The 27,854-nt window shown below is 44.1% G+C and overlaps 5 protein-coding genes across 9 annotated transcripts in view; 3 read left to right on the top strand and 2 right to left on the bottom strand.

The window, feature by feature from the left end:
- The first annotated feature begins 438 nt into the window (after positions 1-438).
- On the top strand, positions 439-9,320 carry LOC139338441 (acyl-coenzyme A thioesterase 1-like). The gene is made up of 4 exons (XM_070973433.1): positions 439-490; positions 7,353-7,835; positions 8,208-8,392; positions 8,715-9,320. Exons 2-4 carry the CDS (start codon positions 7,379-7,381, stop codon positions 9,318-9,320), a joined length of 1,248 nt encoding a protein of 415 aa, XP_070829534.1. The 5' UTR covers positions 439-490; positions 7,353-7,378.
- Positions 1,236-4,199, top strand: LOC139338437 (acyl-coenzyme A thioesterase 1-like). Of its 2 annotated transcripts, none has more exons than XM_070973428.1 (3): positions 1,236-1,716; positions 2,319-2,521; positions 2,744-4,199. In XM_070973428.1, the coding sequence occupies exons 1-3, from the start codon at positions 1,260-1,262 to the stop codon at positions 3,350-3,352; spliced, it is 1,269 nt and encodes a 422-aa protein (XP_070829529.1). In that variant the 5' UTR covers positions 1,236-1,259; the 3' UTR covers positions 3,353-4,199. The 2 variants fall into 2 exon arrangements, with proteins under 2 accessions (XP_070829529.1, XP_070829530.1); XM_070973429.1 differs by having other exon boundaries at positions 1,236-1,720; positions 2,323-2,521.
- A 2,604-nt stretch (positions 9,321-11,924) lies between the features above and the next one.
- On the bottom strand, positions 11,925-14,105 carry LOC139338440 (tripartite motif-containing protein 16-like). Its single transcript, XM_070973431.1, has one exon. It carries the CDS (start codon positions 14,073-14,075, stop codon positions 12,387-12,389), a length of 1,689 nt encoding a protein of 562 aa, XP_070829532.1. The 5' UTR covers positions 14,076-14,105; the 3' UTR covers positions 11,925-12,386.
- A 5,492-nt stretch (positions 14,106-19,597) lies between these two features.
- On the bottom strand, positions 19,598-22,021 carry LOC139338839 (tripartite motif-containing protein 16-like). Its single transcript, XM_070974116.1, has one exon. It carries the CDS (start codon positions 21,989-21,991, stop codon positions 20,303-20,305), a length of 1,689 nt encoding a protein of 562 aa, XP_070830217.1. The 5' UTR covers positions 21,992-22,021; the 3' UTR covers positions 19,598-20,302.
- A 2,919-nt stretch (positions 22,022-24,940) lies between these two features.
- The window catches only part of dip2ca (disco-interacting protein 2 homolog Ca), a 156,208-nt gene continuing 153,294 nt past the window's right edge, over positions 24,941-27,854 (top strand). For all 4 annotated transcript variants that reach the window (XM_070973424.1, XM_070973422.1, XM_070973423.1 and 1 more), the window contains exon 1: positions 24,941-25,194. In XM_070973424.1, coding sequence (XP_070829525.1) covers positions 25,116-25,194 — 79 coding nt within the window. In that variant the 5' untranslated portion in view covers positions 24,941-25,115. The remainder of the gene's footprint in view (positions 25,195-27,854) is intronic.

Raw genomic sequence — 27,854 nt, 5'->3', positions numbered from 1 at the left:
ACGAATAATCCACCAGTGACACAATACGGCTCCTACAGTGATAATGCTCCGTTTGCATAATGGCCCCTTGCAGAGTGTTGTATTATTATATTATTGGATTCATATTGCAGAAACATTAACATGTAAGCTGCGTTTTGATGCATCAGGTGGAAGTGGAGCCAGGTTTATCTTCTTTCCATCTCTATTGGGAAGTTTACTCATATCGTACATCGTGTTTCATGAGCCAGTTAAACATTTTGAATGTAAAAGACTCATCTTCAACGTAGATGTGCCATAAAAAGTACAATAACCCCCAGTAAAGAAGCACATAATGAAAATACTCAAAAGTGTGATTAGGTAGTATACTTGCTGCTGATTTGGCTGCCAAATCCTCTGAGACACAGGCTGATGAACGCCCTCTGCAGGCCAGAATGCGGAACTGCACAGAGAATCATTCAATTATGTCTTCAGCAGCCATTGAACCGGGACTGTACGAGGCTCACGATACCAGGTTAGTGACACAGTTTGTCTTAGAAATCTCAGTACCAGGTGTACAGATCGACATTCATCACAGTCAGGATTGTGATCTGGTTATGATCAAATCACAGAACAGGAGTAAGGACGCACTTCGTGTCTTGTGATCAGGCGGTTTCAGACTCCCTTCGTCCTTAAAACTTCTTTTCAACACGGGCACATTCTGTAGCTTCAGAGCTACAGCAATAAACTGTGACCTCCATGACATTAAAACGCCTAAACAATTAAAATGGCCAAAATTGGAATGGAATTTGGTGCGTAGTTGGGCTCAGTTTCAACATTAAATATGTCGTTATTGCGGTTTTCAGACTTAAGTATCTCATTTGATCTATTTGAATGTTTGAACAAAATGTCCCCTGGACATGAGACTTGAGCACAGAGCGTCACAGAGTGTCCATGTGTCCAAAGTTAATGTGTAACATTATTGCAGATTTTTAGGCCACCTAAGAGAGCAGGGGCTCTGAGTTACCCCTACAGGTGTTTTAACAGACCCACTTACATTTAAATTACTACATCGCGTATGCTAAAACTGCGTGAGTCTGTGTCAGCGCAAAACTATGAACCAGTTTCTGTGTTTCCGCTCACAGTTACAACACAGAAAAAAGAAAATGGGTCAAATAATATAGCTCTATATCAAATGCACGCTAGTGTCAGTATTGACACAGGTAGATATGGTCACATTAGCTGAAAAAGGTGACTGTCCTGTTTGCTTTGTTCCGGTCAAAGGATCCTCAGTTTGAGAAGAGATGTCCTCCCAAATCAGACTGAGGCTGCTGCCGAGCGCTAGATGCCTGTATGATGAGCCTGTTCGGGTGAAGGTGGCCGGGCTGAGGTCCAGACAGGTGGTCACCATGAGAGCCAGATCGACTGATGAGAAGGGGGTGGTGTTCAGCTCCTCGGCCACCTACAGGGCTGATGGGAGCGGGGAGATCGACCTGGACAGAGACCCCTCACTCAGTGGGAGCTATGTTGGAGTTGAACCCATGGGTCTGCTGTGGTCGATGAGGTCAGAGACCCTGCACAAAAGGTGTCAAAAAAACAACGCGCTGAACCCCCACGTGGTGAATTTCTCTGTGCACGAGGATGAAGGTGAGAGCAGGATGCTGGCAGAGGCGACCAATGAGAGGCTTCTGATGGGAGATGGAGTCAGCCGGCTCCCCGTCAAAGAGGGGAACATTCGGGGAGTCCTGTTTACTCCTCCAGGTAGCTGGTTTTGTCTTTCTCATGCTTAAAATCAGTAAATTCAGAGGATGACGCTGACATTATTTTATGGTCAGCAGCCACCAGCCCTCTGCAGAGGAACAATTAATTCATTTTTTAACTAGTCTGTTCATCCACAGCATGATATATCTCATTCCACAGAAAAGCACTCATCCAAAAACTATTAAAAACACATAAAATACATTCTCCCATTGGCAGACATATTTCCCATATTCTTTCATTAAAGTAACCATTCGGCCTGTAGTTCACTCTGACAAAACTGCATCTGCATCAGGCGGACTTCACTGAGCATGCTCAGGGTCCGGGACCTGTGTTCACCCGTGTTTGTCGTGATGATAATAATAATAAACTTTATACGAGACTTGCAGCTGAACATGCTTTGCAACAAAGAAATCACATTCACCAAGTGCTTCACACAAAAGGACCCACATTGTCCTCTGTTGTTAGTGTTTGAGCCTTCAGGTCCAGTTTGAATTAATGAATCTGAACGAGGCGTCTCAGGATAGAATTTCTGTGCTGTGTGCGTCAGTCGTTTGTAAGATTTCTGAAATACCTTGTCATTTATAATGAACCTTTCGATCCAGGAACAGGACCTTTCCCTGCTGTGTTGGATCTGTACACTCTGGGTGGAGGTCTGTCGGAGAAGAGGGCGTCTCTGCTGGCCAGCCGAGGGTTTGTGGTTCTGACTGTAGCTCTGTACGGCCACGACGACATGCCGAAGAACATCAGAGAGGTCCATCTGGATTATTTTGAAGAGGCGATAAAGTTTTTGAAAAAACAAGATCAGGTGAGTTTATAATGTCACATCTGAGTCTTCATGATTTATTTCTTTTAACCTTGGAAAGTTTACGCGTATGGTCAGTGTAGTTTTAGGTCAGAGCTGAGTTTTAATAGGATTTCTGTTCATTAAGTTAGACTCAGTGGAAATGGATGGCATCCCTGTTCATCAGAAAACATGAAGGATTTCATTGTGATATTAACCTGGGAAACATGTGGGGCTTTTTTTCAGGTGGGAAATAAAGGAGTTGGTGTGATATCACTGTCAAAAAGTGGAGATCTTGCTCTTTCGGTGGCTTCTTACCTGCCAGGTGTTGAGGCCACCGTGTGGATCAATGGCTGCAGTGCCAACACAGCGCTCCCCCTCTACTATAAGAGGAGCCAGCTCCTGCCTGCGTTAATGTTTGACCTTACTAAGTTGATGCCCACTGAGTCAGGGGCCATGATTACCAAGTATGCAGTACATAATCCGCTGGCAGAGGAGAACAAGGGCAGCCTGGTCCCCGTTGAACGAGCCGAAGGACGATTCCTCTTTGTGGCTTCAGAGGGCGACCTCAACTGGGACAGCAAAGGCTACATGGACGAGATGGTGGAGAGACTGAAGCGTCATGGGAAGGAGAACTTTGAGAGTGTGTGCTACCCTGCAGCAGGGCATTACCTGGAGCCACCTTATGGACCCTACTGCCCCTCCAGTATTCATGGGCTTGTGGGTAAACCAGTCCTGTGGGGGGGTGAGCCTAGATCACACGCAGCCGCTGAAGTCCACATGTGGAAGAAGATCCAGGAGTTCTTCAGAAGTCACTTGAGCTGCGATGCTACACAGACTAAAGCCAAGTTATAGATACGATTACAGTCATAGTCAACACTGAAGGAAGGCTGAAACTTCTGGATGTGTTTGTGAGGACTGCAAAGTATAGTAATAGGACAAAGAAGTAAAGAAAGGCAGACTATATTTGCCAAAATGATTATCACTAGTATTGTTACTACATATAACTGTCTCGCATCAAGCATATTCAATAACTGCTATGAACCTCTAGATGGCAGTATGGTTCCATGGTAGAAACTCAGACACTTTTTAGCAGAATTAAAATCACAGTTTTGTCATTTTGTGAGGCAGAAACAGGGGAAAAGCATTGATCTCATACAGATTATGACTCTAGTATTGTAAGGACATCCAGTTGAATCAAAGTTGAATCAGACATAGATTGCATCATCCTGGTGTGATGGGAAAGAAGGCGCACAGACATAAAAATGTGGCAGAAAATGAACAGTAATCCCCAGTAAAGAAGCACATCATGAAAATCCACAAGTTTAAATATTTCAAAAGGGAGCTTAAGTACTGCATTTGTTACTTTTCAACACTGATGTGTAACTTGTCTTAACATGTCTCAGGTGTGTAAAACCCTCTGACTCAGATTGATAAGCGCCCTCTAGAGGCCAAACAGCTGAACTGCACAGAGCTTCATTCAATAACACCAGCTGATGTTTTCAGCAGCGTTTAAAGCAGGTCGGTGCGAGGCTCATATTACGGGTTAGTCACTCGATTATTGATTGATTGATTCATTTATCTGTTTACTTAATTTTGATATGTTTGATCCAGCTCAGTACCCAGTGTACAGTTCGACATTCACCAGACTCACCAAAAGCTTCTGGTTATAATCAAATCAATAAAAAGGTATTACATCGCCTTTAGTGTCCTGTGATCAGGTGGTTTCATCTTTACTTCCTCCATAAAACTTCTTCTAACATTAACACAACGTTAAACTTTAACAAAATCAAGCCACATAAGGACCTCCATGGTGTTAAGAAGCTGAAATAAAATGTAACTTAGGAAATTAGTTCCGTGACCAGTTTACCCCCTTTCACATCGCTGATCTTTAGCCCAGAATAACCTTCCTGTTGAGACTTTTTCAGATTTCATTGACATGATTCATCATATTTAATTGCAGTGTAACTGTAGGCTCTGTTATTGCTTGCTCGTGAAGTTTAGTTTAATTTGCCAGATTTTAAATGGACTTTGGTGAGGCAGGTCTTAACCCACAGGGCATACAGTTACAGTTGGCACAGCTTCAGTTTTCAGACATATTGGTGAATGCGTGCATGACATTTCTGACTATTAATGTCAATCAGAAACCAAAATCAAAATCTGATATCTTTAGACCTGAAACACAATCGAGCACCACTCAGTTACAGACACCATGAAATGCTAAGACACACAGTATCAAAACAAAGAAAGAAAGAAAGAAAGAAAGAAAGAAAGAAAGAAAGAAAGAAAGAAAGAAAGAAAACACGGAGCTTGATCAAGTGCAAATGAAGTACAAACACATTTTAAAATATCTCAATCATCTATGTGTGAGAAAGGTTAAAATATTTACCAATAATCACCGTGATGACACAGTTCGTCAGGCACAAGCAACAAGCCCGCACTGCTAACACATCAGTCACACACATCAGTCACACACAGAGGGAGGAAGAGAGACAGGGAGGAGCACGGGGGGGGGGAACCAAGGGGGGGCGGACTGGAGGAAGAGCGGAGCTGTGTGAGTATCTCACTTGTTCTGTTTTCAGTGTTTGAACTAATCGTCCCCTGAGCATGACATTTGACCACAGTGCACTGCAGATCAAACTGTTCATATACTTAAAGTTAATGTGTGACCTTTATGGACTTTGTTCATGCAAAGACAAACTGCCCGGTCATTAATGCAGACTCTGATGCCGCTTTGAATTAAACACACACTGATGCAGGCCACGGTGTAAAACTGCACACCACTTCATTCAACTGATGTTTTCAGCAGCATTTCCATCAGGACTCACATCACAGGTCAGTGTCTCTGTTTTTCTGGGCAGTTTCAGTCCCCAGTGCATGCACGGCACCAGGAGTCATTACAAACGTTAACACTGTTTCCAGCTGGTAGTCTCACTTCAACAGAAATGACTGGTATCATGCTGTGAAGGGCGACTAGTACGTCTAGCTGATTATGACACGTTTAAAACCTTTTTAAAAAAACATTTTCAATGCCGCAGCTTATTATTTCACCGCGACAGTTTGTATTTATTACACACGCGGATTATCTCGTTATTGGATCAAGTGAATCAATACTTAAGTTCATTACGAAAAGAGACATTTTAATGCCCGTTAATTCATTTTTGTTTGAACTGGCTGGATTTTAAACTGGTTGCAGGGAGAGGGAGAAACAGCGATCACAGCACTGGATGAGCTACAATGACTTTGAACGGGAGAGAGAGCTGCGCTGTCATTCATGAGATTAACTGTCTGTGACGGTAATCTGAGGACAGCCAAGTCATGCAGGAGTATTTATCTTGTTTTCTCTTTTGATGCTCACGGTAAAGTGTGCCATAGACATCAGGAGAAAAACGGGCTCAGTAACGGTAAAGTAACTCAGTTCTTACTCTTTTAACACACTTAAACATAGATAACTGTTGAGCCATAGCGACGCATTCATTTCACTGTAGCAGACTGCCCACAATACAGGATCCACTGTCCTTCTCAGTTACCATTTTTTGCCGAACAACGGACAGATTGTGACGTGCTTGCGCGAGCGTAACATGTCTGGGGTGACCAATGATGGCCCGCTGTGACTGGACGAGACCTCACGTGATAATAGCCAGCAATAAAGTGTTGCTTTTTTCCCAAATGAAAACGTTTTAGTTTTAAGGGTTTTATTAAAATGCTGATTTTAATCATTAAAAATAAATGTTAAGAAAGTTCTCCAAGTCATTTAGGGTGGGCCAGGTGGACAAGTGGGTGGGCCCAGGCCCTTCAGGCCCGCCCCTAACGCTGCACCTGCTTCCACATGGCTGACCTTTAGCCCAGAACAACGTTCCTGTTGAGATTTTTTTCAGATTTCATTGACATTCATTGCCGAATTAACCAGAACGACCCATGATTCATCATATTTAACTGCAGTGTGAGACTGTAGGCTCTGTTATTGCTTGCTCGTGAAGTTTTGTTTAATTTGCCAAATTTTGAATGGACTTTGGTGAGGCAGGTCTTAACCCACAGGGCATACAGGTGCAGTTGGCACAGATTCAACAGCAAGTGTTTTCAGTTTTCAGACATATTGTTCTATTTGAATGCGTGCATGACATTTCATGACATTACTAAGTTTATTAACAGTTTGATCTGAGGAAGATCAAGAGCGGAGCTGTGACAGATGCAAAGTGACCGGCATTCTTCAGTCAATGCATATTCAGAAATACTTCAATTTACCCCCGAAATGTGAGCCCTTTTTGCACAGTGGAGTCTGTATCAGCACAAAACTATGAATCATTTCATGTTCGTGTTGTAAATGTTTGGTGATTTTTTTTTTTAATTCAGTTTAATTGTATCGTTGGACCTTTAATTTTTTTCAGCACAGATGAAACAAAAAGCAGTGGGCTCAGTTTCAACATTAAATATGCTGTTATTGCGTTTTTCAGACTTAAGTATCTCATTTGTTCTGTTTTGAATGTTTGAACAAAACATCTCCTGAGCATGACATTTGACCACAGTGCACTGCAGATCAAACTGTTCATATACCCAAAGTTAATGTGTGACCTTTATGGACTTTGTTCATGCTGCCCGGTCATTAATGCAGATTTTGATGCCACTTTGGAGAGGAGGGTTATCTGGACAGGTGTTCAACAGACTTACATATATATTATTACATCCCGGATAATAAAACTGATTGAGCCTGTATCTGCACAAAACCATGAATCATTTGACCTTTAATTTCTCTGCTTTCTTACACAATGGTGAAGCTCTACATCAGATGCGCGACAGTGTCATTACTGACGCAGGTAGATTTTATGTTTTCTATGTCCTGTTTGCTTTGTTCCAGTCAAAGGATCCTCAGTTTGAGAAGAGATGTCCTCCCAAATCAGACTGACGCTGCTGCCGAGCGCCACATGCTTGTATGATGAGCCTGTTCAGGTGAAGGTGGCCGGGCTGAGGCCCAGACAGGTGGTCACCCTGAGAGCCAGATCGACGGACGAGAGGGAGGTGGTGTTCAGCTCCTCGGCCACCTACAGGGCTGATGAGAGCGGGGAGATCGACCTGGACAGAGACCCCTCAACTGCTGGGAGCTATGTTGGGGTTGAACCCATGGGTCTGCTGTGGTCGATGAGGCCGGATACCCCACACAGGTACTTTATGAAGGATAAAGCACTGCAGCCCCTTAAGGTGAAGTTCTCTGTGCACGAGGAGGGAGGTGAGGGCAGCGTGCTGGCAGAGGCGACCAATGAGAGGCTTCTGATGGGAGACGGAGTCAGCCGGCTCCCCGTCAAAGAGGGGAATTTTCAGGGAGTCCTGTTTACTCCCCCAGGTAGGAGGTTCTCCATGTTCTGCCTCATCAGAGCTTAATTAAAGCCTTTAGTATGTTGTTATGAGTGTGTATTAGGATCATCAGCAGAGCAGAAAAAGTGACAGATGTAACGAATAAGAGCGGCTAAATAAGTATCGAAGGCTAAACGTAGATCCCAACTCTATCTTATTTTGATGGCACCAATTTAATAAGAATTCAGCTGGTTTACCAACAAATCAAATAATCTAGTAACCGCTTCCTTGAGGGTGAATGGTTTTAAAGAATGCGTCATACCAAGCAACAAGGTGAAAGTATCTGTCCCTTCCTGCTCAGAGTGGCTCTGTGTTTCTATGTGATGGACTGCTGACATTCATTCGTATGTCGATGTTCCAGGAGACGGTCCGTTTCCTGCTGTGTTGGATCTGTGCAGCTTCATGTCAGAAAAAAGAGCCTGTCTGCTGGCCAACAAGGGCTTTGTGGTTCTGACTGTGCCAGTGTCTGAAAAGCCTGGCAAAGTCAAAGAGATGCATCTGGACCGCTTTGAAGAAGCAAAGGATTTCTTACAACGACAGCCTAAGGTGAGTCCTCTGAGTAACTTTGAAACACAGCAGCATAGAGTTACAGACCTTTCATTTTGACACATTTGGTGGGAAGCCAGAAGTGTTCAGGTTATTATTTGTGAGCACAGCAGAAGCAAGTTGCGAACCCGGGGTCACAGGATGTTATATGTGATAACAAAGGAAGTCTTTTTTATAAGTCGATTGAGCCCGCATGCTTGATAAGATCTCCACCTTTCATCCAGTCTTTACACTGTTTGCTGAGTCACCTTCATAGACCAGTTCCTAAGCTCTGTGTGTTTATTCAGATTTCATCACCTCTAATTTTCTTGTTTTTTCACAGGTGGGCAGTAAAGGAGTTGGTGTAATATCACGATCAAAGGGAGGAGATATTGCGCTCACACTTGCTGCTTTTGTGCCAGGTGTTGAGGCCGTAGTGTGGATCAACAGCTGCAGTGCCAATCTGGGCCTCCCTCTGTTCTATAAGAAACAGCAAATCCTCTCACCGTTACTGTTTGACCCCAGCAAGGTGATTCCCACTGAGTCAGGAGCTAGCATTATCAAGTATGGTGTTAAAAATCCCCTGGCAGAGGAGAGCAAGGGCAGTCTGATTCCCATTGAACAAGCCGAAGGACGTTTCCTCTTTTTGGCTGCAGAGGACGACCTCAACTGGGACAGTAAAGGTTACGTGGACGAGATGGTGGAGAGACTGAAGCATCATGGGAAGGAGAACTTTGAGAGTGTGTGTTACCCAGGAGCTGGACACTTACTGGAGCCACCGTACGGACCGCACTGCACCTCATCTGTACATGGACTCATAGGCTTTCCAGTCATGTGGGGAGGTGAGTCCAAGGCTCATGCAGCAGCTGAAGTCCACCTGTGGAAGAAGATCCCGGAGTTCTTCAGAACTCACCTGAGCTGCAATGCGACAGGGACTGAAGCCAGGTAGATGCAAACAGGTTGACAGGAAGTGACAGCCAATGGCCATTAACCCAAGATAATTATATATGAAGCTGAATGTTTGCAATTGAGTGAATGTTTTAATGTTTGTTCATTGAATTATGTTGAAAGATTATGACCAATCACAACCTGGTGCAGTCTTACTATCCAATCCAGTCCAATCTATGTTCATTGATAAAGCACATTTAGAAACAACAGTTGACCAAAGTGCTCTGCAATCAAAATATAACAAAAAATTCAAAATAAAAGCAACACAGTAAAAGCACAAAGACCAGTTTAAAAGACAGTCATGCAGACAGGCCACTGTCACAGTGAGTTAAAAGTCAGAGAATAAAATGTGTTTTCAGACAGCATTTAAAAACAGGCAGTGTCGGGGTCAGCCCAACATGCAGAGGAAACTCGTTCTAGTGTTGTTAAGATGTGATTTCCTTTGCGCTTCAGCTTTGATCTTGGGACAAGGACCTGACCTGAGTGACCTCGATGGGACGTATTGTTGTAAAAGGTTGGAGAGATCTCATGTTCTCTTTTTCCACGACAACTTTAGTATACTATTAACAATTTGAACAGACCATTGATGTGTAACCTCTGCATGGAGAAAAGAGAAGTGCTTGGTCATGACTGCAGATTTTGAAGCCTCTGTGTGGAGGAGGGACATTTCCACAGACCTACAAATATATTACACCATGGACATCAAAACTGCTCAGTTATTTGGAGGATACCAAGGGGCAGAGCTGAAACCTGGTGTACACACAGATACGAGTGTATCGGAGTCGGGTAAGATGATTTAAGGTATTTTATTGTTGGGCAAAGGGAATGGGATATGAGACAGGGGCCAAGCAGAGACCAGTGAGTGGGTAGCAGTGCCGAGCAGGTCCAGAGAGGAATTTGCTGGGCTGAACAGGAGTTGTGGGAGAGAAATTTTCATCATACTGCAAAAAAACAAAATCTAAGTTAAGCAAAATGTCTTAAATCAAAGCAACACGCTTGTTTGTTGTCTGGCATGACACATCTTCTTATCAGGCAGTTTTTATGTTCAGGCATTTCACTTGCTTCAGTTTTTTTTGTCCTTTAATAAAATATTCTAAACTGTGAGAACATACTGAAACACAGGGGAAAAATCTGCAGTGAGGCCAGAGCCGCGACAGATGAGCATTGAAATACATTCTTCTTTAAATTCAGAAGCATTTTCAATTACCACCCAAAAGATGAAACAGTGGAGTCTGTACATACATATTTGAACATATGTATTAATATATATTTATGTAAACAGAGCTTTAATTTCTCTGTTTCCAAACCCAGTGATGGGGTTGTTGTTTTGCTCTCACCTGCCAGGTGTTGATGCCACAGTGTGGATCTGTGGCTGCTGTGCCAATACAGCGCAATATAGTTCTCTGTAAAGAAGCACATAATGAAAATACTCAAGTGTGATTAGGTACTATACTTACTGCTGATTTGGCTGTCAAGCCCTCTGAAACACAGATTGATGAACGCCCTCTGCAGGCCAGACTGCTGAACTGCACAGAGCTTCATTCAATAAGACCAACTAATGAGAGCAAGGGCGTATTCACACCTGCCTTGTTTGGCTCGAACCAAACCAAAAAAAATGGCTGGTGCGGACCTTTTGGGCTGGTGTGAATACTGTAATTAACCTTGTAAACCAGGCAGAGGAACACTGCCATCACCTGAAATTTACCAGTAAAGTTTCTGTCAGAGGAATTGAATAAACCCACACAGGACGGACAGCAGTAGTGTAAGAAATATATGCTTTATTAATATTCTTAAAATGATTAATAAATTAGGGCACAAGAATATGGTGGCTATAATACACAGACCGGCAAGGAGGAGAACTACAAGTCAGGCTACAGAGCTCATCCCACACCATAAAGAGTTAGATAGAAACTGGACTAGCATTAAACACACAGCACTCAGGTTTAAATCACAGCACGCCACCGCATGCTCAGTTCCACAGCACACAATACACGCTGGAGCTACTGCCCGTACTAATCCCCACAAGGTTGTCGTTCACCCATTCCCCCGATTCAGCCTGCTGGTTCCCCACGCAATTTAAAATAAACTAGTAACACAAATAAAGTAACATAACCTAGCATATAAGACATAACTACAATAATAAGACAAGAGACAAGGATGCCTTGTTGTGAAACAAGCATCAAGGGGAAATGTGATCATTTAAAGGACATTGGGATTTATGAAAGTTCCCTTGTGCACTGGTTGTTTTGGACTTAAAATGTTCTTATCCAGTGTGCTCTGTCCTCCTCAGGTGGACAACGTGACTGGTCGCTTCAGCGGTCAGTTCAAGACCTACGCCGTCTGCGGCGCCATCCGCAAAACAATGAGCCTCAGCTGAATTTCTGGTTCATTGTATTTTATAAACACAGTAGAGCCAACAGTTTGGGTGACATCATGATGAGGCTTGTGTCGGAGCATTATTCACACCTGCAGGCTCACAGTGAAGTCTGGTGAGGTGATTGAAGTCATGATATAAAGACTTTAGCTGTCTGCCCTGTGTGTGTGTTAGACCAAACATGTAGATTAAACATTTCCAGGCAGGTTTCTGACTTTTTTATGTCTGCCACACAAATAAACATCAATGTGATCATAGATTTCTGTACAAATGTACAAAGTGCTGAGAACAAAATATCTCCGATGGAGGACGGTCTGCTGCTTTCTCTCTGAAGACTTGTGCAGTGGAGGAGAAACAACAAGAACCAAATAAATCAATGCAAATATTCAGCAAACATGTAGAGCACAGAGAAGTTTCTATTTTCATGCAGAGAAAAGTCAGTTCAGGTCAACAACAATCATCCTGAGCAGTGATGGCCTCCATGGCTGAACAGACACAGGAAGGAGCTCCACCTGAAGACACTCAAACAGTTACAGAACAGCCAATGAGAAGAGCTCAAAGTCCCGCCCACACTGTTTGATTGACAGCTGATCTCTGTGCAGTGAAGAAATGCCACAACAATCAGCTCTCAGCAACAAACACGAAGACAAAATGAGTTTGAGAATGAAAACACAGAGTTTAACCCGCAGTCCCTTAAATGACTTCTGACTGTTGGAGTTTACAGAACTCAGCAGAGTCTCCAAACCACCAAAACCCAAGTCCAGCATAGAGAGGCTGAGTGAACGTGGTCTGGACTCTGTGGAGGAGAGTCATGGTTTCAGAGACGCTGTAGAAGGACAGAACACCTGCTCTGTGATCCAGGTACACTCCGACTCTGGAGGACCGAGGTCCTGAGACGGGAGTTTTCACATTGTTGTAGCAAAACTTATAAATGTTGTTGTAACAATCTAACGCCCAAGATTTGTCATTTCGTCCAAATCTAGATTCATTCGAGCTCCCTGCTCTGCTGATATTCTTGTATGCGACTACTACATCAACTGCTCCCCCTCTCCTCTCCACCTCCCAGTAACAACGTCCAGTCAGACTCTCTCTACTCAGGACCTGAGACCAACCAGTGAATCTGTCTGGATGATCAGAATAAGACTGTCGTTGCCTCGTGTATGTCGCTGTTCTGTTCCCGTCAGATAATAACAGATCTGTGTTTGCTGTGTTTGGATCCAGTGTGATTTCACGTGAATATTTTAAGAATTCAGCTCTGGTCTTGGGCTCTGGTGGTGACAGTAAAACCTCCACTTCAGTCACTGTCAGTGAGACGCTTGTCCATTTGTCCCTCAGAACGTCCTGTAGTTTGTCTCTGACTGCTGACACAGCAGCTGTCACGTCCTCAAAGTACCTCAGAGGACGGATATTGATGCTGGACGAGTCTGCAGGTCCACTGAGTGGTGACAGTGAGGGGTAGTTGTGTAGAAACTGGGTGTGATCCTCTGTGTGTGAGAGCTGCTTCAGCTCAGCATCTTTCCTCTTCAGCTCAGTGATCTCCTGCTCCAGCTTCTCCTGAAGCTCTTTGACTCGACTCACTTCAGCTTCCTGCTGGGATCTGACCTGCCGCTTCACTTCAGAGCTTCTTTCCTCCATGAGACGGATCAGCTGGCTGAAGATCTTCTGGCTGTCCTCCACTGCTTTATCAGCAGAGCGATTGATAGCCTCCACCTCCTGCTGAAGCACCTTCACGTCTTTCTGTCTGTCCTGGATTCTCTGCTGGATGTCTTGTCGACTCACCTCCAGCTCTCTCTGCCTCTCAGTCCTTTCTGCTGCAGCTGAGACTGTGTCGTGGCCTTTATGTTCATCCACAGAGCAGAGATAACAGATACACTGCTGATCAGTGCGGCAGAACATCTTCATCACCTCATCGTGACGAGAGCAGATGTTCTCCTGGAGCTTTGTGGAGGGCTCCACCAGCTTGTGTTTCTTTAATGGAGCTACTTCATAATGAGGCTGGAGGTGTTTCTCACAGTAAGAGATCAGACAGACCAGACAGGACTTGAGGGCTTTCAGTTTCCTCCCAGTGCAGAAATCACAGGCCACATCTTCAGGTCCGGCATAGCAGTGATCAGCAGGAGCAGCTTGGAGTCCAGTCTTCTTCAGCTCCTCCACTAAAGCTGCTAACATGGTGCTCTTCACCAGGTCAGGCATCGGTGTGAAGGTCTGCCTACACTGAGGGCAGCTGTGGATTTTCCTCTCATCCTCTTCATCCCAGAAACTTTTAATACACTTCATGCAGTAGCTGTGTCCACAGGGAATAGTCACCGGATCCTTCGGTAGATCCAGACAGATCGAACAAGAGAAGGTTTCCCGGTCCAGCTGAACTCCTTTCTGCGCCATTTCACCTCTCAGTGTCAACGACTGTCTGAGTTTCACTTTCTCTGAACAGAAGTGAAAGCAGCTTGAGCTCTGATCTAAACAACATGTGTCTCTGCAGTGAATGAGGCCTGTCAGCTCCTGCGCTTCATCACATGTTGGTTACACCCATCTTCAAAGTGTAGATCTGAAGGGGAGGGAACCAGGAAGTATGTGGACAGAGTGGAGCTGCTGTGTTTGAGAGCAGGAGGAAGAGGGAGGGGTTATCAAGCTCAGATCCATTCAGGAAGAGCAGCCGTTTGAGAGAGATACTGTGTGTTTAACACGTGTTTACAACAGAGCTCATTTCTCATTTAAAACCACTGCTCGCTTCAGTTTTTAGGAGGTAAACTCTGATTAGAATCAGAGGGTTTGGAGACGCTCACTGAGTTTGTCTCACTGATTTTATTCTGCTTTTGGCCAACAGCTCATGATTTTCTCCCCAAATCAAATCAGATCTTCTAAATGTCCGTCCCTGCAGCTCTGTCTCATGACTGCTTGTGTTTGTCTTCACGTGTCCACAATTTATTTTGTCCAGTTGGACTGAAGGACAAGTTGTTGGACTAAAAACTGGCTGTTTGCAAACATCCTAAATATCAGTTTTCTTCAGTTGAACTTTCTGTGGAAGCTGAACGATGCAGGAGGAAAAGAAGCATCTTTAAAATGACCTTTGACCCTCACAAATGTCTAAATTCAGCCTCAGTTGGTCCTGATGAGAGAGAAGAGCCACAAGATGGCAGCATGTTCACAGAGGACGCTGCTTCATCAGCACTGAGGAAGAGGATGGTGGTGATGAGGAAGATGAGGAAGATACTCATGATGATGGTGATGATAAAGATGATGATGATGATGATGATGATGATGATGATGATGATGATGATGATGATGAAGAGGATGATGATGATGATGATGATGATGATGATGATGATGAAAAGGATGATGGTGGTGGAGATAATGATGATGTGATGGTGATGAAGGTGATGATGATGAAGATGATCATGTCATGGTGATGATTTTGATGATGGTGATAAAGAAGATGATGATGTGATGAAGATGAAGATGAAGATGATGATGATGATGATGATGATGATGATGTGATGGTGATGATGAAGTTGAAGATGACGATGGCGATGATGGTGGTGGGGTTAAAGAAGATGATGATTGTGATGATAATGGCGATGATGATGATTAAGATGATGAAGATGATGATGTGACAGTACACCTGCTCAGACGTTCAACTGAAAGGTCTTCATGGACTGAGCTCCCTCTGGGTCCAGTGTTAATGTGGAGCAACGACCCAGAATGCTTTGCTTTTGACTCCCTGAGAAACTGCGGCGACAGTCACACATGAGACTGTGTTTCAAATAGTTTGATAGTTGATTTACAGCAAAGAAAGTCAGACACGGTTAGAAAGAAGCAGACACTGACTGCTCGATGCGCTGCCTCACATTCAGTCACAGTGAGCTGCAGCAGACCGCCAGGACCAGCTTCAGAGTGTCGGCATCCACATGAAAACACAGAAAGCTGCTGTTCACACCTGTGACCCTCAGAGTGTTTAACACAGCTCTGACATGAAGCTCAGACTCAGCTGCTGCTCACCTGCTGCTGGGGGGGGTCTTTGTTTTCTTTTTCTGTGTGTTTTTATCATGTGAAGCTCTTTGTGTTACTTTGCTGTGGATGAAAAGTGTTACACCAGTAAAGTCTGATTGATTTATTGAGCTGAGGGCCACGTCCTGTCTGTCTTCCCACTGGACACAATATTCTGGAGACACCTGACTCACGTGGACGCCTGACACAGTCGCAGAGACGCTTCCGCTTCAAGCTTGACGAGCTCGATGAAATGAGACTTCCCCAGAAATCCCTACAGCTCAGTGGGGTCTTCAGCGCTGCCTGCTGAGAACATTTGCGCAGTTTACTTCTGTCACATGAAGCCATGACACACGTTTGAAATGAAAGTTTAAAGACGAAAACAGAAGCTCATCAAGTTCAACAACAAATAACTTCACTTCTGGCGACATCTAGTGGCCATTAGTTCAAAGTGAACAAACACATCAACAACAAGTTTCACTGGAGCGACGACTGAAGACAGAAATTATGATCTGCCTCAAAACTGATTTTATGTTCAAACGCTGGAAAAAATGAAGCTCACATACTCACAGACACGCAGGCACACACGCACACACACACCTGCACACACACCCATATGGACAAGACAAGGAATAAGCCACCTTTGGGGGCCGTCCACACTGAGAGCGCCCCTGGCGCATGACTAGGGAGTGCCACCCGAGACCACCACGACTCAGGCAGACAGGAGGCCCCACACCAAGGTGCAGAGGCCTCCAGGCCATCCAGGCCAGAGCCGTCCCCTCGGCAGCGCCCCCATCAGTAGACCAAAAGCAGCTCCCAGTGTGGGGGGCCCCCATTAGGAAATGCTACAATTAAAAACCAAGGGCCCCTATGAGGAAACACTGGAGCTAAAAACCAAGGGACTAAGACATAAAATAAAATAAAATAAAATAAAATAAAATAAAATAAAATAAAATAAAATAAAATAAAATAAAATAAAATAAATAGTCATTAAACATGTCGTTAAAACATGCAACTAAAATAAGATACAAATAAAGATTAAATATGATAAGAAGCCTGATTAAATGAATAAGATGAATCAAACAAATCAATTGAAAGCCTGATTAAAAAGGTGAGTCTTGAGCCTCTTTTTAAAAACAACAACAGTCTCTGCGGCACTGAGGTTCTCCGGCAGGCTGATCCACAATCAGGGGCCGTAATAACTAAAAGCCGCCTACCCGTGTGTTTTAGTTCTTACTTTTGGTTCGGTTAAGAGGCCAGTGCCGGAGGACCTCAGGGTCCGCGAGGGTTTATAGGGTAAAAGTAGGTCAGATAAATAAGAAGGCCCGAGACCGTTAACATTTTTAAAAACTAATAAAAGAACCTTAAAATCTATCCTGAAACGCACGGGGAGCCAATGCAGCGATTTTAAAACTGGTGTAATGTGCTCCCGCCCTCTGGTCCTCGTCAGCACTCGTGCGGCTGAGTTCTGTGGTAATTGAAAATTGGAGATACTCTTTTTGGGAAGACCAGAGAGCAGGGCATTACAATAATCTAAGCGACAAGAGATAAATCATACATCAGCACCTTCGTGCTGGCCTGAGAGAGAAACGGGCGGACTCTGGCTATATTCTTGAGATGGTAAAAACCTATCTTTGTTATGTTTTTGATGTGTGGAATAAAAGTAAGCTCAGAGTCAAAAATCACACCCAGATTTTTTACAGAATGTGTTAGTTTAAGATCTTGTAGTTTTGGTAGAAGTTTCTCTCTCTGACCTTCAGGACCAACGACTAAGACCTCTGTTTTGTTCTGGTTGAGCTGAAGGGAATTTTCTGCCACCCATGACTTGGTGTCTAAAATGCAGTGAAAAAGGGCATCAATTGTCCCTGCGTCATCAGGAGACACGGCAATGTATAGTTGCGTATCGTCAGCATAACTATGGAAGCTGATGCCGTGCCTCCTGATGACATCCCCGAGGGGTAGCATGTAGAGATTAAAAAGAGTTGGACCTAAAATTGACCCCTGGGGAACCCCACACTTGATCTCATGGGTTCCTGAGGAACATGCATCCCAACTAACAAAGAAGTGCCGGTCAGTGAGGTATGAGACGAACCAGTTAAAAGCAGTACCTGAGAGGCCAACCAGGTGCCTCAGTCTGTTTAATAAAATTTGATGGTCTACTGTATTGAAGGCGGCGGTTAGATCCACTAGTACCAAGACTGTGAGCTTGTGTTTATCTAAGTTGCACCTGATATCATTTAAAATCTTTAATAGGGCTGTCTCGGTACTGTGGTTAAAACCAGACTGATACCTTTCTAAAATGAACTTTTTGTTTAAAAAGTCATTTACTTGGTTAAAAACCAGTTTTTCTAAAATTTTACTTAAAAAAGATAAGTTGGATACAGGTCGGTAATTATTAAGAGTGTTGGGGTCTAAATTGCTCTTCTTCAGAAGGGGCTTCACCACCGCCGTTTTAAAGGAGATGGACACGAGAAGACACCCGTCTGAAGAGAGCAATTCACCATGTAAAACAGCTGTTCCTCAAAGAACCCATAGAGTGTTTTAAAAAACGATGTGGGAATTGGATCTAAAAGACAGGTTGTAGGGCTTACCTGGGAGAAAACTCGACCAAATGTCCTTGGATCAACCAGGGCAAAACTTTCCAGAGTTTCGTCAGGTAAAACCTGTGATCCAGACGTGTTGGTAGTTAAAACCTGTTGAGATAAAAGACCAGATCTGATGTCAATTTTGTGCCTGAAGTGGTCTGCAAAGTCTTCACACAGGGTATTTGTTATTGTCTTATGAGATCTGTTAAAATTACTGTTTGTTAAAAGATCAATTGTGGAGAAGAGAAATTTGGGATTATTTTTGTGGTCAGAGATTAGCTTTTTAAAGTGAGAAATTGTTGCCTGTTTAATAGTGTTATTGTAAGTTTTGAGGTGTTGACGTAAAACTTCATAGTGGACTGTTAGTTTTGGTTTTCTCCATTTCCTCTCACCACTCCTGCAGTTTCTTTTCAGTTGCTTAATTTCCTCATTTCTCCACGGAGGTGTAGGTTTCTTCTCAAATGTTTTTGTTAAAAGAGGAGCCGATGTCCAGCGTTGACTTCAGATTGCTGTTAAAATTGTCAATGATAAAATCACAGGGTGCTGGTAAAATCTCTGCAGGAGTAAAAGAGGATGAACACTGGGATGGTCTGGAGACTGTTATGCAAAGAATAGGAGGGCTGCTAAGAATGAGGGCATGGTGCTCAAATGATATAAAACTGTTAAAAGGAACTGCATTTGCAGACATTGTAACTCTTGTAATAGATGCAGTTCCGCCTCCTTTTCTGTAGCGTGGTGGAGGAAGTGGGCTGGAGATAATTAGACACTTCCCCGTGTCCAACAGGCGGTCGATCAGCCATCAAATTAGCACCTGGACGACATGAATCAGGTCAATTTTGACTCAAGTCTGGATTCAGACTTTACAGCCCAGGACGGTCTGGCTGCGAGGTGACGGAGCCAAACCGTGAAGCTACACGACAGCCTCATCCTGAAGCTTCATCTTCACCGAGATCAAGACGAGAAAGGAAATGAGCTCAAGTCCACAAGGACAAACATCTGTTGTCTCATGTGTGTCAGGACTCAACAAACCTTCACACCCAAACTTGACCAAACTCATTTGACTGTTTCTTCAGTTTTTTTTAGCTCTGTGTAATAAATCCTCTATATTGACTTTGTGTACAAACAAAATGTTGGTTGTCAAAAGCAACAAGTGATGAAAACTCTGCTGGTTTCTGTGAGACGAAGCTGCTTCAGTGAGGACAGGTGAAAGGTCAGAGACGGACGGACAGATGCTGGAGACATGAACGCTGAGCTCTGATGTGTTTCAGCAGGAAATCTGCCTCAGTTAAACTCTCAGATCAGTTTCACACGTTCTCCATCAGCTTTGTGTGATGAATGAAGACGAGAAGAAAACACTTTGTTCACTTTGTTTATTCCTGATGGAAACCTTCACTTTGTTCACACATCCCATCAGTAAAGTCTGCTCACTGATTTCATGCACACATTCAATCAGACACACAATCAATTAGTTTGAATCAGCTACATCAAAGAAAATAATGATTGATCTCCTCATTGATTACCATCAAGATAATTACAGTTTTATTGAAGCTCGTTGAGCCTCGTTTGTGCATCTTGCCAAACAAATAAACATCAATGTGATCATAGATTTCTGTACAAATGTACAAAGTGCTGAGAACAAAATATCTCCGATGGAGGACGGTCTGCTGCTTTCTTTCTGAAGACTCGTGCAGTGGAGGAGAAACAACAAGAACCAAATAAATCAACGCAAATATTCAGCAAACATGTAGAGCACAGAGAAGTTTCTATTTTCATGCAGAGAAAAGTCAGTTCAGGTCAACAACAATCATCCTGAGCAGTGATGGCCTCCATGGCTGAACAGACACAGGAAGGAGCTCCACCTGAAGACACTCAAACAGTTACAGAACAGCCAATGAGAAGAGCTCAAAGTCCCGCCCACACTGTTTGATTGACAGATGATCTCTGTGCAGTGAAGAAATGCCACAACAATCAACTCTCAGCAACAAACATGAAGACAAAATGAGTTTGAGAATGAAAACACAGAGTTTAACCCGCAGTCCCTTAAATGACTTCTGACTGTTGGAGTTTACAGAACTCAGCAGAGGCTCCATGAGACCAAATCCAAACTCCAGCATAGAGAGGCTGAGTGAACGTGGTCTGGACTCTGTGGAGGAGAGTCATTGTTTCAGAGACGCTGTAGAAGGACAGAACACCTGCTCTGTGATCCAGGTACACTCCGAGTCTGGAGGACTGAGGACCTGAGATAGGAGTGTTCACTCTGTTGTACCAAAAGTTATAACTGTTGTTGTCACAATCTAACGCCCAAGATTTGTCATTGTGTCCAAATCCACATTCATTCGAGCTCCCTACTCTGCTGATATTCTTGTATGTGACTGCTACATAAACTCCTCTCCCTCTCCTCTCCACCTCCCAGTAACAACGTCCAGTCAGACTCTCTCTACTCATGACTTGACACCAACCAGTGAATCTGTCTGGATGATCAGAATAAGACAGTCGTTCACTCATTAATGTTGCTGTTGTGTTCTCCTCAGATAATAACAGCTTTGTGTTTGCCGTGTTTGGATCCAGTGTGATTTCACGTGAATATTTTAAGAATTCAGCTCTGGTCTTGGGCTCTGGTGGTGACAGTAAAACATCCACTTCAGTCACTGTCAGTGAGACGCTTGTCCATTTGTCCCTCAGAACGTCCTGTAGTTTGTCTCTGACTGCTGACACAGCAGCTGTCACGTCCTCAAAGTACCTCAGAGGACGGATATTGATGCTGGACGAGTCTGTAGGTCCACTGAGTGGTGACAGTGAGGGGTAGTTGTGTAGAAACTGGGTGTGATCCTCTGTGTGTGAGAGCTGCTTCAGCTCAGCATCTTTCCTCTTCAGCTCAGTGATCTCCTGCTCCAGCTTCTCCTGAAGCTCTTTGACTCGTCTCACTTCAGCTTCCTGCTGGGATCTGACCTGCCGCTTCACTTCAGAGCTTCTTTCCTCCATGAGACGGATCAGCTGGCTGAAGATCTTCTGGCTGTCCTCCACTGCTTTATCAGCAGAGCGATTGATAGCCTCCACCTCCTGCTGAAGCACCTTCATGTCTTTCTGTCTGTCCTGGATTCTCTGCTGGATGTCTTGTCGACTCACCTCCAGCTCTCTCTGCCTCTCAGTCCTTTCTGCTGCAGCTGAGACTGTGTCGTGGCCTTTATGTTCATCCACAGAGCAGAGATAACAGATACACTGCTGATCAGTGCGGCAGAACATCTTCATCAGCTCATCGTGACGAGAGCAGATGTTCTCCTGGAGCTTTGTGGAGGGCTCCACCAGCTTGTGTTTTTCAAAGGCAGACGACTCATAATGAGGCTGGAGGTGTTTCTCACAGTAAGAGGCCACACAGACCAGACAGGACTTGAAGGCTTTCAGTTTCCTCCCAGTGCAGACATCACAGGCCACATCTTCAGGTCCAGCATAGCAGTGATCAGCAGGAGCAGCTTGGAGTCCAGTCTTCTTCAGCTCCTCCACTAAAGCTGCTAACATGGTGCTCTTCACCAGGACAGGCCTCGGTGTGAAGGTCTGCCTACACTGAGGGCAGCTGTGGATTTTCCTCTCATCCTCTTCATCCCAGTGGGATTTAATACACTTCATGCAGTAGCTGTGTCCACAGGGAATAGTCACCGGATCCTTCAGTAGATCCAGACAGATCGAACAAGAAATTGTTTCCTGGTCCAGCTGAACTCCTTTCTGCGCCATTTCACCTCTCAGTGTCAACGACTGTCCGAGTTTCACTTTCTCTGAACAGAAGTGAAAGCAGTTTGAGCTCTGATCTAAACAGCATGTGTCTCTGCAGTGAATGAGGCCTGTCAGCTCCTGCGCTTCATCACATGTTGGTTACACCCATCTTCAAAGTGTAGATCTGAAGGGGAGGGAACCAGGAAGTATGTGGACAGAGTGGAGCTGCTGTGTTTGAGAGCAGGAGGAAGAGGGAGGGGTTATCAAGCTCTGATCCATTCAGGAAGAGCAGCCGTTTGAGAGAGATACTGTGTGTTTAACACGTGTTTACAACAGAGCTCATTTCTCATTTAAAACCACTGCTCACTTCAGTTTTTAGGAGGTAAACTCTGATTAGAATCAGAGGGTTTGGAGACGCTCACTGAGTTTGTCTCACTGATTTTATTCTGCTTTTGGCCAACAGCTCATGATTTTCTCCCCAAATCAAATCAGATCTTCTAAATGTCCGTCCCTGCAGCTCTGTCTCATGACTGCTTGTGTTTGTCTTCACATGTGTCCACAATTTATTTTGTCCAGTTGGACTGAAGGACAAGTTGTTGGACTAAAAACTGGCTGTTTGCAAACATCCTAAATATCAGTTTTCTTCAGTTGAACTTTCTGTGGAAGCTGAACGATGCAGGAGGAAAAGAAGCATCTTTAAAATGACCTTTGACCCTCACAAACGTCTAAATTCAGCCTCAGTTGGTCCTGATGAGAGAGAAGAGCCACAAGATGGCAGCATGTTCACAGAGGACGCTGCTTCATCAGCACTGAGGAAGAGGATGGTGGTGATGAGAAAGATGTGGAAGATACTCATGATGATGATGGTGGTGGTGATGATGAAGATGAAGATGATGATTTTAATGATGATGGAAAAATGAAGATAATAATTGTGATGATGATTTTGGTGATGATGGTGATGAAGACCACGATGATGATGATGGTAATGATGATGATAAAGATGGTGCTGGTGCTGATGATGATAATGGCAATGATGAAGATAATGATGAGGATGGTGATGAAGATGAAAGAAGATGAAAATGATGATGATGATGGTGGTGGTGATGATAATGGTCATGGCGATGACGAAGATGATGATTTTAATGATTTTGATGATGATGATGATGATGATGATGATGATGATGATGATGATGATGGTGGTGGTGATGAAGATGATGGTGATGATGAAGATGATGATTTTAATGATGATGGGATAATGAAGGTGATGAAGATGATGATTGTGATGATGATTTTGGTGATGATGGTGATCAAGACAACGATGATGATGATGATGATGATGATGATGATGATGGTGGTGGGGATGACGATAATGGAGAAGATGATGATGATGATGATGGTGATCATGAAGATGATGATGATGGTGATGATAATGGTGATGGCAATGATGAAGATGTTGATCAAGAAGATGATGACGATGAAGATGATCATGATCATGGTGGTGATGATAATGGTCATGGCGATGACCAAGATGATGATTTTAATGATTTCGATAATGATGATGATGATGATGATCATGATCATGATGATGATGAAGGTAAGATGACTGAAAGCTAAAGGGGATGCAGCCAGAGACTCCAGGTCCGCTGTCAGTCGTCTCCTTTGAGTCCTTCTCTCGTTTTGATTTTGAGCTCCGTTTTGTCCAAAAACATCTTCATCCAGTGTTTCAGCACGCTGTGATCAACTAATCTTACAGATTGGCACAAATAATAATGAAGGATTTTGGCCTGCATGTTTGTACAAGTGAGACGATCAGACGACATCGTTTAATATGCCTGAGAGCGTTTCACATGACACCTTTAATTAATGACTTGATTTGTTCTCATGAGTTTTGAAAGGTTTGATTTGTGGGCTGATGATAAATTGTATTTTCAAATGTCTATTTGTGCATGAGATCACCTGATTGTTAGCTCACAGTTTGATCTTTTCGCTGTAATAATAATAATGTAATAATGTTGACAATCAGAATTACATGATTAATAGAGAGATGATAGATGTTGTCTGGCGCCCTCTGGTGGTTATTTGTTTAAGTTTCATAAATATCCGTTTTTATTTTAGCTCAAAACAAACAGAAAAACGAGTCGACAATCATCATCATTGTCTGAGGTCGATGGAGAGGAAACTGTTTGATGTCTGTGTGTTCACTTCCATGTTTTCATTCTGTGCAAAGTCACCTGCAGTATATTCTACCTGCCAGGTGCATGAAGTCAGCCACAATTCACAAGCGTCGCACGGGAAGCGGGATGATTTTACATTCAAAATAAAAGCACGAGAGCTGTTTTTTTGCGATTAAAGAGGAAGTACTCGGGTCTGCACAGCTGCCCCAGATGTCCCATAACAGACAACAGATGCGTCTTTAAATGCAGCATCTGTGTTCGCAAAACAATGAAAACAAACAAACAAGAGTTATGCTCAAAATATTGAGCATATTCTCCTTTATGTTTTTCCTTTTATTCATCTTTATTTGGAAGATGGATAATATTGGGACAATTAAAATTACAAAATAAACACACAGCATGGTTTATATATAATATGTAAGCTATTTTAGATGCATTATAGGCTAATGTGCAGTGAAAACAACAAAATGTTATGGGCTGGATTTGGTCGAGATATGTTACGGTTAATGGAACTACACGAAGACAAGAAGAAGAAGAAGAAGAAGAAGAAGAAGAAGAAGAAGAAGAAGAAGAAGAAGAAGAAGAAGACTAAGGCAACGAAGAAGAAAGAAAGAAAGGGAGGGAGAAACAAAATAGGCAGAAAAGGGGGGAGAAAGGGAAATGAGAAAACGACAACACATATTATACACAGTACACGAGCTGCAGTCGTAGTACTGATATGTGAACCACAAAATACTGCATCGCCTGGCTCTTATTTTCAGAAGAAAATTACCGGAAGCAGTGCCGCCATGTTTTGGCTAGCTTGCCGCCGGTTTGCGGAGGGCAAACAGCGCTGCTCCCGCACGGAGTGCGACACACAGACACACAGTCTGACTGACTTTGGATTTTTGGGGTCTGAGGAGAAGCCCGGAGAGAGTAAAGAGGGAGAAAGAGGCGGAAAACAGAGATTGAAGTCGGTTTCAAACGGCGGAATGGCGGACCGGGACCCGGTGCCGCTTCCTGCGGAGGTGCGGGCCAAACTGGCCGAGCTGGAGCTGGAGTTATCCGAGGGTGAGTACTTGAATTTCAGCACGGAGCTCGGCGGCTCTGCCCGGCTCCGCTGCTGCCGCTCTGGGGGTGTTTGGGTCGCTGCTGGTCGGCCTCTGCAGAGAGGACAAACCGGTTCAGAGTTTGAGCTGCGAGGAGAAAAAGTGTTGAGCTCCAAGTGCCACAAGTTCAAGTCCATCTTTCCACATTTATTAATGACGCGCGCGCGCGCTGCCGTCATGACGGCTTTGGCTGATGTGGTTGTGATTTGGATGCAGGGGACGTGGTGTTTTGGCGGTGTGGCACTGAAGTGGAAACAGGCTCGGCGTGCTTTGGATGGATCCTGTGATACGACAAACGCCAGAAATGCACTTATCTTGACGTTTTTGAGCACCATGCTTACATTTCTCCAGCAATGTAACAGAAATGTCTAAAAAGAAACAGCATGGTGTCACTCCTCAGCACCAGGTGTCATAGGAATTTTATAGAATTATAATAAAAATCAATTCCTAAAGGATTATATTAACCTTACAGTCATTTCCATTCTCCAAACAAAAGTACAGAACTCCACAGGAATGCTCCAGCTGTTTCAGGAGGACTGCAGCTGGTGATTAATGCCACTATTGATGAACCAATTACTTGATTGTATTGATATTACAAGTGTCCAAAGCTCAATTTAAGATCATCCAATTTCTGTTTGCAAATTGCAAACCTGAAATTTTCAGTTTCCAAAAATATAAAACAGGGAGCAGCTACAATCTCAGAAATCTGGCATCATACTTATTTTTACAATAAATTTAAGGTTTATGCTGTTAGAAATAGTGAAACGCCAAATGTGACATCCTCAGATGTCTTGTTTTGTCCAACCTGCAGCCCCGAACCCCCCCAAAAAATCAGTTTACAGAGACAGAAACAGAGAAATACAGTGAATGTTCTTGATGAAGAAGCCGGAAGCAGAGAATACTTTTTATGATTTGTGGGTTATTAAAATAGAAGCCCTTGTGAGTCAACAAATCTTTCCATCATAGCAGATAAACACCACCATAAAGTACACTTAAAAGTCTCTGCTGAGCACCGGAGGGACATTACAACCCCCAGTGGGAATATCACGGGAACTCTACAGAGACTTATCTGTGGGCTTGTCAATGAGAAGCTGTTGTCGGAGAGGTTTTTCTCATTGTCGTTTTGGAAAATCCCGTTCAGCAGAGCTCTGCATGCTGCTTAGATTATGTGCACAGAGCGTGCAGCTGTTAGCAGACACCGTTTTCACATGACACACTGCAGCCAGGAGGGGATGAATGATTTCCATTATATTCCAACTTCTTTCCATAACACCAGCGCATATATTGGCCTCTTTTGCGAGATGCTGTAATGCAGCCTTGGTATTGATTTTCTCATTAGCCTCCCCCGCCGCCCTCGTCTTTTTCAGATTGATATGTCACATCGCTGCAGACTCGCTCTCAGCCTGCAGAGTATCATAGTGTCATATTTCAGCTGCCTGCGAGCAGTGTTTTCCCTGTTTCTCATGGAGTCTGGAGGCTTCGCGGAGCTCAGCCATGTATGGAGAAAGAAAGGAAAGGCGCAGAGGGAGAGAGGGGAAGCGACTTTAACAGCTGACTGCTAATGCACACACTGCATTTTAATGTTTCCACTGCTGCAGCTTTCAGAGGGATCCGAGCTGAGAGAAGAATGAGGGGGAAAGGATGGGAAAAAGGTGACACACATTCCTCTTTTAATGGAAACCGCCAGCTCAGAGTTGCTCCAATGTAAACAAGTCCATCTGGGGGAAATGGGGTCAGATGCCCCATTGCATTATTTACATGCTTAGCTGACGATGTTGAATGCACGCCGGCAGCGAATGCAAAGCTTCCTTGCATCCCGCAGACTTTGACCTAATTTTTCGATTTCCACGCATCATCCCTTCCTCCTCCGGAGCCCCCTGCCGCGGGGGAGACAGCGGCACAACATGACGCTATCAGCAGTCAGGTGTCACTACAGCCTCACAGGGGCCACATGTCCTGTTGAGGAGCCCTTGAGCAAGGCATTTAACTCCTCTGCCCCTCCCCCCACACCCTTCACTTCCTTATGGAGGTTTGTGAACCTCCTCACGGCGCCGCACGTGTTGCTTCCTCTGAGGTTGTCGGGTTTGAAATTGCAGTTTTATCTCACAGCAAGAGGAGCCATGGGGCGGGATGCTCGCTGACGCAGGATCCCATCAGAAGTTCACTCTCATTCGATGCACGAGCGGGAAAATATCACAGCCTTTTTTTCAATAATGGAAAAAATAATCTGAAATGTCAGCACATTTCACCAGTTATTCTGAGATCCAGTGTTTTCTCAAAGTACAGTCAGTTCCACTTCACTCTGAGCTTTTGGCCACTGGGCAGCTCCACTGAAGCACTTGAGGGTTAACTGCCTTGCTCAAGGGCACCTCAGCGGGTCAAGAGCCGGAACTGCGAAACATGTCGAACATGAGCTCAGCTTTTTCTTGGCTGCTCGACTTCTCTCAGCCTCCCTCTCTGTTTCTTCTTAAGTTAGCGAGTTCCTACATTTCCCAGAATGCAACCTTAAGAGCAGAGAGATGGATCACCCGCTGTTCTCAGTGTGACCCCGTGACCTGCCGCTGCACCGACGCAGTTCAGCCTAAAGCGTTGCTGTGTGGAGTTAATAAACACCTGAGCCCT

Source organism: Chaetodon trifascialis, chromosome 11 (genome assembly GCF_039877785.1).
Source record: "Chaetodon trifascialis isolate fChaTrf1 chromosome 11, fChaTrf1.hap1, whole genome shotgun sequence".
Classification (NCBI taxonomy): Eukaryota; Metazoa; Chordata; class Actinopteri; order Chaetodontiformes; family Chaetodontidae; genus Chaetodon; species Chaetodon trifascialis.
Note: the sequence above shows the minus strand (reverse complement) of the source record. Positions and strands in the feature narration are given on the sequence as shown.